This window comes from Chiloscyllium punctatum, chromosome 24 (genome assembly GCF_047496795.1).
Source record: "Chiloscyllium punctatum isolate Juve2018m chromosome 24, sChiPun1.3, whole genome shotgun sequence".
NCBI classification, from domain to species: Eukaryota; Metazoa; Chordata; class Chondrichthyes; order Orectolobiformes; family Hemiscylliidae; genus Chiloscyllium; species Chiloscyllium punctatum.
This window is the reverse complement of record NC_092762.1, coordinates 37,409,912-37,425,550: the sequence shown is the minus strand read 5'-3', so window position 1 is coordinate 37,425,550 and position 15,639 is coordinate 37,409,912. Positions and strand designations below refer to the sequence as shown.

The following is a 15,639-nucleotide window of genomic DNA, read 5'->3' as shown; positions in this document are numbered from 1 at the left end:
CCTACAGGACATCTGCAGCACAGCTTGCTGTATGGCAAACAGGCCTACAGAAGGAAATTGAATTATGTTAAATAAAGCCACAACAAAATTTTCCTACCTTCTAAAAAAGGAGACCATACACATTCCTGACTAGGCAAGGCAATGGTGATATTTAACCAAAATCAGGAGAGAATGCAGTTCCGGGCCTATGCCATAACTAGACCCAGAAACAGATTGGAGTGGAGTCTATGGTTTATCACCAGGTTACTCCTGTACTGATGACTGAACCAACTCAAATGGAGCACTACAGGGCATTAACAAAGCCAGAATATACCACTCCAGTCAAGCCCCAACAAGGCCAGATCAGAATAAAGCCTCAGCAAGTTCAGGTATCTGTTCCTCACACCAACTGGGAAAGGAATTGCTATCCTGAAGGACACAGCTGCATGAAGCAAGTGAAGCCAGAGTCAATTTGGTGTGTATGAACACAGGACAGACATTAGCCTAAGAATAAACAAGCACAGTAGGCCATTCAGCCTAAGATACTGGGACAGGCTCAGATCATATGACTCCGTATCATGCTCCCATTTTCTTCCTCTACCCTTCAGCTTTCAGAGAACCATCTCAATGTTTTGGTCTCAACTGCTGAGAAAAAAATTCTCTAGTCCCCCACCCAAGTGGTGAGCCATTTCCCCGGACCTCGATCTTAAAAAGTGACCAATTAGGTATCCTTCAGGGAGTGACATCTGATTCTAGATAGTCAGGACTAAAAAACTAATGAGGGAATATGGTTCGTGGCAAATAACATCAAGTGCACACCCATTGTGGAATTCAAAACAATTAGCACCACTGCCAGTGATGTTAAGCAAAAACTCAACCTGCTGGCTGGCCAGCTTTCAGCTGGTGTGGGGGCATTGGTAAATGCAGTGTGGTTATGAAATGGAGGGTTTGTCAATTGAAGTTGAGCATTTAGCCAGTGTAGATTGGCACAACTAGAGGGTCAGTGAAGAGTCCAGGTATATTCATCCAAGTGTTCAGAGCCAAGTCCTGGAGTGGGGGGGGTGGGCGGGCAGTGTTGGGATGGTCATGTGACCAGTGACAAGAAATATTAGACAGGGTCTCACCCATTCACCCACAAATGGTCCAGGAAGGAAAAAAAATATTCAAAATTCATTCAGTCAGGTTTGGACAGCAAGTTAGAACAAGCTAAGGCAGGAAAAAGGAGCACTCGAGTGGGGAATAACCGCCAACCTATTGAGCCAGCTTAGCACGTACTAACATTGCTGAATATCAGCCACTCTAGGGGATCACCACTGACCAGAACCACAAGCATGTTGCTACAAGAACATGGCAAGGCTGGGAATTCCAGTTGGGGAACTCCAAGCCACTCACCATTTGGTCTGACAACTAATTGCTGTCCCTTCCCTAAATACTGAACCACAATTCAAACTCACTTCCAACAAGACTGCACAGCTTTGTTATAGACACACACCAGGGACTGGTTTCTGTCTGGTTTATTTGTATTCAAGGTCTACAGTTCAATCTCATGACACTGGGGACAGACTGGGCTGGGTTCTTCATTCTGTACACTGCAGCCATCAGCATCAACAGGAACACCAGAAACCCAACAGCTACTCCAATCAGAACAGGAGATCCAGCAGCACCTATGGGGAAAGGAGGAAGGGGGTTCAGATATTGGAAAAGATGCTCAGTGAACTAAACAAGGAACATCACTTACCATTCTCATTAAGCAGCAGCTTCGACTGGCTGTTCTCAACTTCCAGGAGAACAACTGGACCACGAGCACTTACCAAGGTCCCCTCATGGAGGAGAGCACTCCTGCGTGTCCCTGTTGGAGGGGGACAGGAGATGGTTAGAATCCATGTTGACACTACAGCCAGGATGCTGTATCCTTGGTCATTGGATATAGGGGGATGTTCAGATCATGGAGGGGTGGGTCTCAGCTTAATAAAGAGAGCATCAAGGAACTCACTTGTGCCACATCTGGTTGTACAGTCATCTTGAGAGGAGGGGGAGCAAACCTCAGCACTGCAGTGCAAGTAAACCTAGAAAGGAAAGAGAGATGTTATGGGAGCTTCCCATAGATCAATAGCCCAGGTTGTAGTACAGAGACACAGCAAGAGGATTTCATGAGCTTGGCCTCATTCCTTCCATTTGGTTACCTGTCCAGAGAGGGGCTGCTCAGACACTCCATCCAAGAAAACAAACGTCTTCACTTCAAACCGCTTGTGATGGGTTGGGAACTGCAGGCCAGAAGAGAGACCTACTGGGTGTAGGAGGGTCAGATAGTCATCACCTTCATAGGGACACCTGAAACACAAGGTCAGGTGACCAAGAGGTTTAAACCAGAAATAGACTGCAAATAAAAAAACCAGGTAGCAACTGCAAGGAGGGGCAAAAATATCACAATCCCATCTTCCACCAGGAAGTAACAGACATGGTCTTGGGTCTTGAGATCTACTTTGTCATAGACTTTTAGAACATAAAGCATATTGAAAAGCTCAAAATGGACAGGCCAGTTATCTTTCAGCTCATTTTGACAGAACTAAAGTTAGAGTCCTTAGTTGCAATCCACAACAGAAATGGATTAGTCATTGGAGGAAACATGAAATAGCACTGATAGGAAACCTGTGATTGTGGAGAGAGATTTCTAGAAACTATATGACAAGGTGTCAGTGTAGGGGCAACATTAACCAAGATAAATGTTTGGTCAGCTGACCCATCAGGTTGAAACAGCAGGGCCTTCAGTCAGTGGAGGGAAGATGGATTTGATCTGAGAATCATAGGAGACTTCACAAAGTGGATGCTGAAGAGATGTTGCTCGAGTGTCCCTAAAATAAGGGAGGAACGAGGAGTATTCTTTTGAAGGTAGGGCAGGAGGTTGAGCTGTCAGTCAATCTTACAATCCTCTTCCAAAGAGGAAAGGCCTTGGCAACATTAAAGCACATTCTTAACTAAAGGACAAGTCCAAGATCATGAAGGAAGATCAAATAGCAAGTGGAATTCACAAATGAACGATGATTGGAAGAAAACGCACAAGTATTGACACTGTACATAATGTTATACACATTTTAGTGACAATTACAAGAATGCACATCACCCCATTCATTCAGAGTCCTTACCCATCCACCAGGAGACTCCACTGCACCTCATGGTCAGGGGCTGGCACAGGAGTTGCCCAGCAGTCACGCAGTCTCAGGACTATCATTGGGTCAGTGCGATCCTTCACACGAATCTCAACAAACACCGACTCCTGAAGGATTCTCTGAATGGGGTAGTCACTGTCCCTGTACCACCAGCTGTAGCTGCCATCTAACAGACAAAAATAAAAAGGAGAACAAACCAAAACACAGTCACTCCCCTGAAGGGATACAATTCCCAGGGCTCCTATTACCAGGGCAGCACTACCTGTTGCTATTCGCAGCTCCAGCCTCAGGATCCCATCTTCAGAAGCAGCTAGTGGTGGAGGGAGGGTGTAAACCGAGACATTGATTTGTAAGCCTGCCTCATGCTCCCCCTTGTACTTGCACTGGATGTGCAGCCTGTCGAGAGACAGAAATAGGTGGAGGAGTTTCAGTCAGTAACACTTCCCTCTCCATACCAACAAATCCCACTGCCCTCTCACCTGAAGGTGCTGTCCCGGGTTATTGAGCCCAGTGGCCCCCTCTGAATCATCCTCTTCCCCAAGACATCCGTTTCATACACAAAGCTCCCATTCTCCTCCTGCAAGGGAAGACACTGTTTAATAGGGAGCTGGCCCGTTCAAAAGGGACAGAATGCTGGAGCCTCCAATACTCACCCGCTGGATCGAGCCACAAGAGGTAATTGGGAAGCGGAAGGCTACAAGTTCTGCTGTGACGAGCTTAGGCCTGCACTCAGCTTCATGTCCATCTTTCACGTACAGAGATGACAGGTTGAGGGCAGGACGGGTCAGGTTCCTGGTGATTGCTACAATGAACTGACCATCTGCTGTGCACACTGCAATGAAATACAAGAGATAAATAATTATTCTGAATTGAAGTCTGTAACTGTCTCACCCAGAGAAAATCATACTGGTTTGTGGAATTGTACAGAGACCTGCACCAAGCAGTGCTGGGTAAAACCAGGACTAATTGGAAATTGTTTGAAGGTGGGAAAGTCACCGTAGAGCATGGAGTCTCAGTTTCTAAAAAGTCTGGATCAGAACAGAGCTGGAGGGAGGCTAAAACTGTTGGACGGGATTCAGAGGGACAAGATTTGTATGCATTCGGAAAGGAAAGACTATTCGAGATGGTCAGCATGGCTTTGTGGAAAGTTCTCACTAACTTGACTTTATTGAAGAGGTGACAAGAGACTGAAGATTGAAGTGTGTTAATCTCTACCATTGTAAGCTTTTACTAAGGTTCATGTGGTAGCCTTGTTAGTAAAGTTAGATCACATGGAATAAAGACAATACAATGCCAAGTTGGCTTCAAAATAGAGCCCGATAGAGGCTTACCTCAAGGGTCAGTAGCCTCCATTTCTCAGCAGCAGAGTGGAGAGAGGGGGTTGGCAGCTGCTAGGAAGGTAAACTCTCCTCAAAAGGAAGAGGGACTGACAGAACTGTTGAGTATAATTTGTGGGGTTGCATTACCTGAAACACTTTAGATGGTATCTCCTAACCATCCTCCAATCAAAAAATGTTTGCGTACTGGATTGCTTAGGTACACAGCTTTCTTTTAAAAAAAAGCACTTTGGAATAGATTTCAAGCAGTTGAATGCTTCTATAGGAGAAGCAAGAGGCAAGGGTTACCAGTGCCTCCACTGACTTCATCTGCAGCAAGTGCACCCAGCTCCTCTGAAACCAGAGAACTGGAGCTGATGGACTTCAGATCATTCAGGAGGCTAAGGGGGGGGGTGGGCGGGGCAGTAATTGAGATGGGTTGAGTTACACCTCATACAGGAAATGGTAGATGGGTTCGCAAGGGGATGGAAAAACAGGTAGAGTGCAGGGATCCCTGTGGCGGGGGGGGGGGGGGGGAAGAAGAAAGAAGATGGAGACTTATCAGGGTAAGCCATGGGGCATGGGGTACAGCTCTCTGGCACACAATCTGTCCCTGTTTCTCAGAATGGGAGAGGAGAACATTAGTCATTGGGGACTAGTTAGGGGGACACATGGGAGATTTGTGGGAACCAGAGAGACTGAGGGTTGGGATGTTGCCTCCCAGGTGTCAGGGTCTGATATCGGATCAGATTTTCAGGATCCTTAAGGGAAGAGAGCAGCCCCAAGTTGTGTTCCACATAGGAAAAAAAGGTAGGAAGGGAATGTGGATGCAAGACAAATTTGGGAAGCTAGGGTGAAAGCTTAGCTACAAAGTTCTGGTTGTTAACTGTGCCATGTTCTAGTGAGGGGAATAGGGAGAGTTGAACAAATGGCTACAGGGATGGTGCTGGAGGTTTCCAGATACTTGGATATTGGGCTCATTCAGGGTAGGTGGAGCCTCTACAAGTGGCATGGTAGAGATCTGACCAAGTGGTACCCATATCCTGATCAGGGGAAATTGGATAATGCTTTTCAGGAAGATTTAAACTAATTCAGCAGGGGAAAGAAACCCAAATTCTCACTGGTGCACAGAAAGTTCAGTGGTGAGGTCAGAAATAAGGTTGAGGCTGTGTGTTTGAAGTGTGGAAGGTGGTTTGAATTGTGCCTACTTCAATGTCAGGAACATCTTGACCTGGCAGCATGGTTGGGTACCTGGGACTAAGATGTTGTGACTATTTTAGAGACAAGGAGAGGGTTGGTGTGACTATTTTAGAGACAAGGAGAGGGTTGTTGCAGGTTCTGGAATTTTAGACATTCAATAAAAACAGGAAAGGTGGTAAAAGAGGGGGGAGGCATGGCATTGTCAGTGACTAGCAGTAGTACAGAGGCAGAAGGGACATTGGAGGACTTTTCTACTGAGTAGTATGGGCTGAAGTTAGAAACAGGAAAGAGGTCACCCTGTTGAGAGAGTTTCCCATAGGCCTCTGAATAGTCCTGGGAGATGCAACAAGGATTCTGGATAGGAGCAAGAGTAACAGTTAAGCCAGATACACCTGTACAAACAGTTGGCATAAACATCTGTTTCCCACTTCTACAGAAACACAGGAACAAACCCCAATTAAAAGGGCTTAGTGATAAGATGCTGTGAGGGAAAGGTACAGATGGAGGGGGTAGATAATGATGAAGAACGAATATGCCTAACAATGACCTACAGTGGGATGAGGTCAAACAGCCATGAGGCCAGAAATAAGCATTTTGTCACAGACAAGGCAAGAGATAAACAGGAGTAATGGGGCTAGTCTTAGGGAAGTGGAGGATGTAACCAGGGGAGGAGCTAGCTAAAACAAAAGAAACCAAAATTATATAAATATTGTGTATGAATTGAATTTGATGTGTGTATGTCCTCTGGACATCACACCCACTTGCAAGTGTGAAATAAATGACACTACTGTTTCAGATCTCGTCTCAAACTGAAATTATTGAAGTGAGTGAGCTTTGTTTCTCAAAGTTAATACAAGAAGTAAACCAGATTTTAGTCCAACTATTACACTAGGTGTGAACATCACTATCTCATGTTTTGATTATACAGCAAAAAGACAACTGGGTTATTTCCCTATCTGCAGAAAGAGCGTCGCTTTCTCGCCCATTCAATCCCGTATGCACCCTTTATCTAATAAAGAATGGCGGGTCATTTCCTCAATCCCAGGAGGATTTGTTGCTCAACTCCCGAACCCCAGACACGGCCATTCGGGGTGGGCTCCTCTCCGGGAGGAGGCTGGGCTCCTTACCTGGGCTGTCTCTCAGGTTGTAGAAACAGGATTGCCCACTGAGACTCGGGGACTGAAAGCAGCAGCCCTGCTTGATGCACTCAGTGCTGTTGATAGTGGCCAGGCCACACGGCAGCCTCCAGCCCGGCTCCGGAGGACACACAGCAGAGACCAAGAAGGGCCGAGCGGCCCAAAGGTACAGACACCAAACCAACCAATGTCCCATCGCGCTGCCTGAATCTGTGCCCGCCCCTGAGCACCAACCCGCTTTATAGCCGCTAATTGGTGAGGAAACCAATCGCAGTGCAGCAGCTCCCTGCCCCACGGGGGTGGTCCCCATCCCAATAAATCGATTCTTTCTGTCTAGGTTATTGCAATCTGTGAGTGACCTGGGAACATACGGCTTATTAAACAATTCAGAGGCACCGTGACTCAGTGGTTAGTCCTGTAGCCTCACAGACCAAGGTACTGGGGTTCGATTCCAGCCTCGGCTGTGTGGGATTTGCATATTCTCCCATCTCTGGGTGGGCTTTCTCCCACTGTCCAAAGATGTGCAGGTTAGGTAAATGCGACATGTGAAATTGCCCATATGTTCAGGGATGTCTAGGTTAGGTGCATTAGTTAGGGTAGTGAACTTGTTGGGCCTGTTCCCACACTATGTGGGTTGTGTGATTTGATTTGCTCATTCGTTTAGGCAAACCATTCCTACTACACTTTAAACTTGATATTTCAGATAATGCATAATTTAATTCAGGTTTTCAACACCAGGTCTATCAATTTGAACTTCACCTGTGGACAGCGAAAGGCAAATTAAAGATGGGGGAAACAGGTCCATTGGGAGGGTCCCTCTTCAGAATTTGTCCTTTGGTATCGAGCTAACGTTTCCCCATGCTACTCTCCCACCAGGGTCACTCAGCTCCTGACCTCATGACAGCCTTGGTTCAAACATGGATAAAAGAGCTGAATTCCAGAGGGAAGGGGAGAGGGACGGCTCTCGACAATAAGGCTGCTTTTGACTGAGTGAGGGAGCACTCACTCAGTCTCAGGGACAAATGGACGGAATCACTGACTCAAGTTCTGGGAAAGATGGTCCGCTCTCTGGTCCTTGATAAAGGGTTACAGAGAGAAGGCAAAAGAATGGAGTACATATTAGCTACAATCGAATGGTGAAGCAGATCGATGGGCTAAATGGCCTGATTCTGCTTCTATCCATTATGGTTTTACGAATCTATCAACCCCTCCTTGGGAAGGATATATCAGCAAGTTTTTTTCCTGGACAGTGCAAATTTTCTATGCTCACTGTTTCCACAGATTGCTTTATCCTCTGGAATGATGGTACTTCACACTGGAAACATCATGCTTTATTCCAGTCAAGACTCTACTTTTCAGGTTCACACGTGAGCTTTGAATTTTCATGTGGGAGTTTATCCCTGATTTTTCTTTGTACACTGTGGTGTTACTGGTGAGTCTGTAACACTAATCCATAGACAGATACATGTTTCTCAAACATTTCATGTCTTACACACGAAGAACAAAAGGCCTAAGGGTACAAGTAGACTAGTCAGTCTGTAATGGCTAATCTATATCCTCAACCCCACTTTCCTGCCTTTCCCCATCATTTACAGATTAAAAATCTGTCTCCCTCCATTGAACAACCTGATCTCAATAGCCCTTGACAGGGAAGAAATTTTGTGGTAAGGATAAATTATACAAGAAGGACAGGTCGCACCTTAATAGGTGGGAGACCATGATTCTGGCAGGCAGATCTGCCACTGCAACAGAGGTATTGGGGCGGGGGGGGGAGATAAACTGGAAATTCAAGAAGGAAGTTAAAGGGAATGTGAGAATAAGAGAAGACAACAGAACCAATGGAGTAGAAGACTCAAGAAGGGATCCTATAGTATGGTCAAGTGAAACAGGAATTGAAAGGAAGAGTGTGGGGAGTAACAAATTTAAAATGTTATATATGAATGCATGAAGCATAAGAAATAAGGTGGTTGAGCTTGAGGCTCATTTGGAAATTGGCAGGCACAATGTTGCGGGGAAAACTGAGACGTGGCTTCAAGTGGACAGGGCCTGGGAAATAAATATTCAAGGCTACACGTGGTATCAAGAGGACAGACTGACGGGCCGAAGGGGTGGGGTGGCCCTGTTAGTGAGGAATGATATTCAGTCCCTTGCAAAGGGGGATATAGATCAGGAGATGTCGAGTCAGTATGGATAGAGCTGAGAAATTCGAAGGGTAGAAAAACCCTTATCTACAAGCCCCCAGACAGTAGTCTAGCTGTAGAGTGAAAGTTGAATAAGGAGTTGAAATTGGCCTGTTGCAAAGGTATTACTACAGTTGTTATGGGGGATTTCAACATGCAGGTAGACTAGGAGAATCAGGATGGTACTGGACCCCAAGGAAGGGAGTTTGTGGAGTGCCTCCAAGATGGATTCTTAGAACAGCTTGTACTGGAGCCTACCAGGGAGAAAGCAATTCTGGATCTGGTGTTGTGCAACGAACCGGATTTGATCAGGGACCTTGAAGTAAAGGAGCCATTGGGAGGTAGTGACCATAATATGAGAAGTCTTAATCTGCAATTTGAGAGGGAGAAGGGAGAATCGGAAGTGTCAGTATTGCAGTTGAACAAGGGGAACTATGGAGCTGTGAGGGAGGAGCTGGCCAAAGATCAATGGTTCAATACCTTAGCAAGGATGGCAGTGGAACAACAATGGCAGGTATTTCAGGGTATAATGCAGAAGGTACAGGATCAGTTCATTCCAAAGAGGAAGAAAGACCCTATGGGGAGGCAGGGGCAGCCAAGGTTGACGAGGGAAGTTAAGGACTGTCTAAAGATAAAAGAGAAGAAGAATAACACAGCAAAGGTGAGCGGGAAGCTGGAGGACTGGGAAACCTTTAAAAAGCAACAGAGGATAACTAAAAAGGCAATACATGGAGAAAAATGAGGTACGAAGGCAAACTGGCCAGAAATATAAAGGAGGATAGTAAAAGCTGTTTAAGGTATGTGAAAAGAAAACAATGTTTAAGACTAAAATTGGGCCCTTGAAGACAGAAACAGGTGAATTTATTATGGGGAACAGGAAATGGCAGAAGAGTTGAATAGGTACTTCGGATCTGTCTTCACTGGGGAAGACACAAGCAATCTCCCAGATGTAATTGTGGCTGAAGGACCTAGGGTAATGGATGAACTGAAGAGAATTTATATTAGGCAGGAAGTAGTGTTGGATAGACTGTTAGGTCTGAAGGCTGATAAGTCCCTGGGACCTGATGGTCTACATCCCAGGGTAATTAAAGAAGTGGCTTGAGAAATTGTGGATGCATTTTCCAATGTTCTATAGATTCAGGATCAGTTCCTGCAGATTGGAGGGTGGCTAGTGTTGTCCCACTTTTCAAGAATGGAGGGAGAGAGAAAACAGGGAATTATAGACCTGTTAGCCTGTAGTCAGTGGTGGAAAAGATGCTGTAGCCAATTATAAAAGATGAAATTACAACTCATTTGGAACCCAGTAACAGGATATGTCAGAGTCATCATGGATTTACGAAGGGGAAATCGTGCTTGACTAATCTTCTGGAATTTTTTGAGGATGTAACGATGAAGATGGACAAAGGAGAGACAGTGGATGTAGTGTACCTGGACTTTCAGAAAGCCTTTGATAAAGTCCCACATGGGTGATTAGTAAGGCTAATAGGATAAAATTAGGGCACATGGTATTGGGGGCAAAATACTGACTTGGATTGAAAATTGGCTGGCTGACAGGAAGCAAAGAGTAGCGATAACTGGGTCCCTTTTGGAATGGCAGGCGGTGAGCAGTGGGGTACCACAAGGATCGGTGCTGACCGCAGCTGTTTACAATATATATTAATGATATGGATGAAGGCACGAAAAGTATTGTTAGCAAAATAGCTGATGACACAAAGCTGGGTGGCACGGTGAAATGTGAGAAGGATGTTATGAGAATACAAGGTGACTTGGACAGGTGAGGTGAGTGGACAGATACATGGCAGATGCAGTTTAATGTGGATAAGTGTGTGGTTATCCTCTTTGGTGGCAGGAACAGGAAGACAGATTACTATCTAAATGGAGTCAAGTCAGGTAAAGGGGAAGTACAATGAGATCTAGGTGTTCTTGTACAGTAGTCAATGAAAGCAAGCATGCAGGTACTGCAGGCAATGAAGAAAGCTAATGGAATGCTGGCCTTCAGAACAAGAGGAATTGGGTATAGGAGCAAAGATATCCTTCTGCAGATGTACAGGGCCCTTGTGAGACTGCACCTTGAGTATTATGTGCAGTTTTGGTCTCCAGATTTGAGGAAGGGCATTCTGGCTATTAAGGGAGTGCAGGGTAGGTTGCAAATGTGTTGCTGGAGAAGCACAGCAGGTCAGGCAGCATCCAAATGGTTGATTGGAAAGTATGCATTCCTGAGCCCCCAATGGTCAAGACCCTCTTACTTAAAACGCATTTGGACACATATCGAGGACACCTTATGACCTTTTCTACTTTTTCATTCCCACATTCATTTTGCAAGTGACATAAGATAATGATACTTTCTGTTTTTGTATTGACAAATTGGTTGTTTGGTCTCACTCTGAAGCAGAATTAGAATTTTTCATCAACATTCTCAATTATTAACATCCACTGGACTTAAAGCCACACCACAAAGAAAACATTCATTTCCAAGACACCATACTATTTACAATTGCTACAAAATAATGCTGTTTTCCCACTTCCTGTGTTTTTTTTGATGCAGGAATGGTACCTGGGGATGCACCAACAGTGAACCACTTTTCTGCTCAACTCAACTGCAGAGCGTGGTCCTGAAGCAGCAGGTTATTGTAAGCTGAGTCCTCACCATAGCTCATCTTGGTGTAAGATCCATCAGGTAGATTTGCTGCCACCACCCTCTTTCCTGGGAGTGACCTACATAGCCACTTTGGTCTGTGTGCTGGAGGGCATAGTCCTGGCATCTAATGAGAAGACAATCTCATCTCAAACACTGTTTTTCCCTCTCTACCTGCTACAGACCCAGTCTAGCAGTGATAACCTTTAGGACTCGATCAGTAACGCTGATCCTGTCCCTCTTCCTTCCCACCTGCCCACTCCACCCTCCTTTCTGACCTATCACCTTCTCCCTCAACTTCATCTACCTTTCTCGTCCTCAGCTACCTTCCCCCAGCCCCACCCTCCTCCTCCTGATATTGCTCACTCAGAGTACATTGTATACCTGTGCCAACATCACTGATTTTTCCCAAATGGTGTCGAAGACAGAAGAATGTGATTTCAGCAGCCTAGGTGTGGGGCACAGTACATGGTAATCAGTAGGAGGTTCCTTGCTCATGTTTGACTTGATGCCCTGAGACTTTGTGGGACCTGGAATCAATGCAGAGGAATCCCAGGATAGCTTCCTCCTGACTCTATGCCATTGTGTTACAACCTTTGCTAGGCCTGTTCTGCCAGCAAGACAAGATGTACCCAGTAATGTCCAGAACATTGTAAGGTATGATTCCAAGAGTATATCAGGCTGTTACTTGACTATGAGACAACTCTCCCACTGTTGACACTAGCCCTGAGATAAGGAAGACTTTGCAGGTTTAAATGGGCTGAGTTTATAATTTAGTTCCAATTTCCAGTATCCACATTTTGTTTTTTTGCAGAGTTTATCTGGTGTCATTTCTAGTGTCACATTATTAGTAAGTGGTCTGTTCAGTTTCATTTTGATACCTCAGTGGTTTGAAACAACCGAAAGACTTACTCAGTCACATGGCCCCAAGCCAAGAACTATCCCCTCGTTATCAAATTTCAATTAAAGATCCTGTGAGCCACAAATCCCATAAAATAATGGAGAACAAAGGACTCTGTTTCACTGAGTACTGATTCATCAGATTGGATTGTGTCACAACTACAGAATCAATCTGCAAAAACATAGGATTATGAAGCCACCTATTCACCCACCAACCCGGTGGCACAGTGGTTAGTACTGCTGCATCACAGTGTTAGAGACCAGTGTTCAATTCCTGCCTCAGGCGACTGACTGTGTGGAGTTTGCACATTCTCCCAGTGTCTGTGTGGGTCTCTTACCACAGTCCAAAAATGTGCAGGTGAGGTGAATTGGCTATGCTAAATTATTAGGTGCAGGGGAATGGACCTGGGTGGTTTGCAGGTCAGTGTGGCCTTGTTAGGCTGAAGGGCCTGTTTCCACACTGTAAGTAATCTAATGTAAAACAAAACATTCCCTACAGCAATCAACTGTCCATTCTGAACAATTCAGAGACTAATGCTGATTTTTTTTTTAAAAGATCACCTACTTGAATTTAATTACTTGTTTTATTACTAGCCCTCACATTGAGTTATTAAAAAACTTAATTCACAAAAATCTATTTAAATGGACACCTTTTAAAAAGAAATGTTCATTTTGTTTTAGAGAGAAACGTAGCCATGAGGGAAGGGCTTTTCTTTTTAAAAACGAATAATGTTGTGCTCAACTCAGCAGAATAGATGAGTCGGTAAAGGAAGCCAGTTTTTCCCCTCTTCATGTAGAGGGGTAATAATTTTGGAACAGCCTGGCTGTCAATGTCCTTCGTTGGGAACTTCACCGGTGGGTCTGATCATAACAGGCAGCTTCTTATTTGGCAAAGGTTCAAAGTGGAATGATCAGAATTTCTCCTTTGCCTGTATTGAGCAAGGCCTGTTATGTAAGTGAATCATTCTGCAAGCCTAATTAAATCTTAAATTGGTTTGTCTCTTATAGCACAGTCAGGATTTATTAAATATTGTCCAAAAGCAGAACCATCTCATGGCAAATATGACTTAAGATGTACAAGCAAATGCTGATTGTGGTGGTACCTTTTTCAACCAATGCCTGTTACAGTCAAAGGGATAAGCTATTTACCAATCTGACATGTATAATTTGAAACAATTATGGTTCACAGCGAGATATTGCTAACCCGATATGGAAGGTAGGAAAAAAGGGCGGACTGGTGATGCTGAAGATCAGAGTCGAAGAGTGTAATACTGGAAAAGCACATCAGAGGAGCAGGAGAGTCAACGTTTCAAGCACAAACTCTTCATCTGGAATGAGGGAGTGGCCCAAGCAGGCTGAGAGATAAATGGGAGGGTGCAAAGGTAACTAAGGATGTGATAGGTAGATGAAGTTAGGGGAGGAGATGATAGGCTGGAGAGGAGGGTGGAGCAAACAGGTGGGATAGGTCAAGAGGGCACTGTTAAGGGAATGAGAAAACTAGTGAAATCCACATGGAATCAGAGGATCCCAAGATGGAAGATAGGCATTCTTCCCCCAGGCTTTGGCAGTGGAGGTGGCCCTGGGCCTGCATGTCCTTGGCAGAGTGGAAGGGGGAATTAAAGTGTTCAGCTACAGGCTGGCAGGACAACAAGCCACACACACATGAACCAACCCCACTGGCCTGTGGCTGAACACTAACTTCCACTTTTTGTGTCATCTGCAAGCTTACGAACCAAGTCTTATGCTCACATCTAAATCATTTACATCAATGACGAAAAGTGGAGGATTCAGCATTGATCCTTGTGGCACTCTACTGGGCACAGGCCCCCAGTCTAAAAACAACCCTCCACCACCCTCCTTGGTCTTCTACCTTTGAGCCAGTTCTACATCCAAATGGCGTTGGGAGAGTTCCTCAGCTTCTATGAGGAATTACTGTTGCATTGTTTTGAAACTTTAATGAAAAGGAGAAACACATCAGGGGTTTACACGAGAGGAATTCAGACAAAAAGATCATAACCACATGGTCAGAGACAGTAACTGACAGCAGTGAATCTCCATAGTTACTGCCTTTGCAGTTGGAGTTCAATATCTCTGGACATCCCGAGTGCATCTAGGAAAAATAAAACAGTGACATTAGCTGCTGACCTTGGAGGAACAGAAATTCCTAGTTGAAGTGTAACCTTGCTGCAAGTCTACAGTAGTAGACAGGGGGGTTTTGATTATATGTTGAGATCTGTGTATCGATTAAGTTTTAAAAATCAAAACTAGAAGTACTAAGTTAACTTGGAACAGTGATTTTTTTTTTTAAAAAAGTGTAATATGGTGCTATTTCAGTCTAGCTTGTGAGCAAAGTACAGGGATGCACTCTTCCTGTAAGATGGGAGATTAGGGAGAGAGTTTCCACATGACTGATTATGTCTGCAGGATGTGCCTTGGGTTGCAAAGGCTCCGATCCCATGGATTTGCAGTTAAGGGCATGAGGAATTTACACAAGCTCGGGATTGATGGATGGCAGTTATAGGAAGGGAGAAAAGCCACAGATCAGTCAGGTAGCTGGGTTACACCAGGAAAGGTAGTAAGGGGAGACAGGTAGTGTAGGAGGCTGGTGATCCCAACCTCAAGTCCATTTTGTGAAACAATATAAAAGGGGGTGATGGACTCTGGAATGTCACATGAACAGCCAGGTTTCTGGTATCAAGATCACATAGGAGCCAATGAGGGGTATAGCAGGTTCCAAGCAATCAATTATTACAGGGGACTCGAGTCAGAGATGCAGAGAGGTTTCTGCAGCCAGAGAGAGAGAGAGAGAGAGAGAGAGAGAGAGAGAGAGAGAGAGAGAGAGAGAGAGAGAGAGAGAGAGAGAGAGAGAGAGAGAGAGAGAGAGAGAGAGAGAGATCATCCCTGGTGCCAGAGAGGGTGCAAAATATTCTCAAAAGGAGAGGGTCCAGCAGGAGGACCTGGAGGGTAGTAATATTGGATTACTCCTGGTGCTACAAGCTAGTGAGGGTAGGAATATTAGAATAAAGCAAATAAATGCTGACTGAGGAGTGGTGCAGTGTAAAAAGTGTTATTATTTTGGATTATTGGAAATTCAGGGTGGAAGTGGCCTGAGTAAGTAGACTAAGG

The 15,639-nt window shown here is 44.9% G+C and overlaps 1 protein-coding gene across 1 annotated transcript; it reads right to left on the bottom strand.

The window, feature by feature from the left end:
• Positions 1-1,503: 1,503 nt before the first annotated feature.
• On the bottom strand, positions 1,504-7,108 carry LOC140494859 (zona pellucida sperm-binding protein 4-like). Its single transcript, XM_072594532.1, has 9 exons — positions 6,790-7,108; positions 3,800-3,978; positions 3,626-3,723; positions 3,409-3,542; positions 3,123-3,312; positions 2,163-2,310; positions 1,973-2,045; positions 1,718-1,828; positions 1,504-1,643 (listed from the first exon to the last, which is right to left on the bottom strand). The coding sequence occupies exons 1-9, from the start codon at positions 7,106-7,108 to the stop codon at positions 1,504-1,506; spliced, it is 1,392 nt and encodes a 463-aa protein (XP_072450633.1).
• Positions 7,109-15,639: the final 8,531 nt, after the last annotated feature.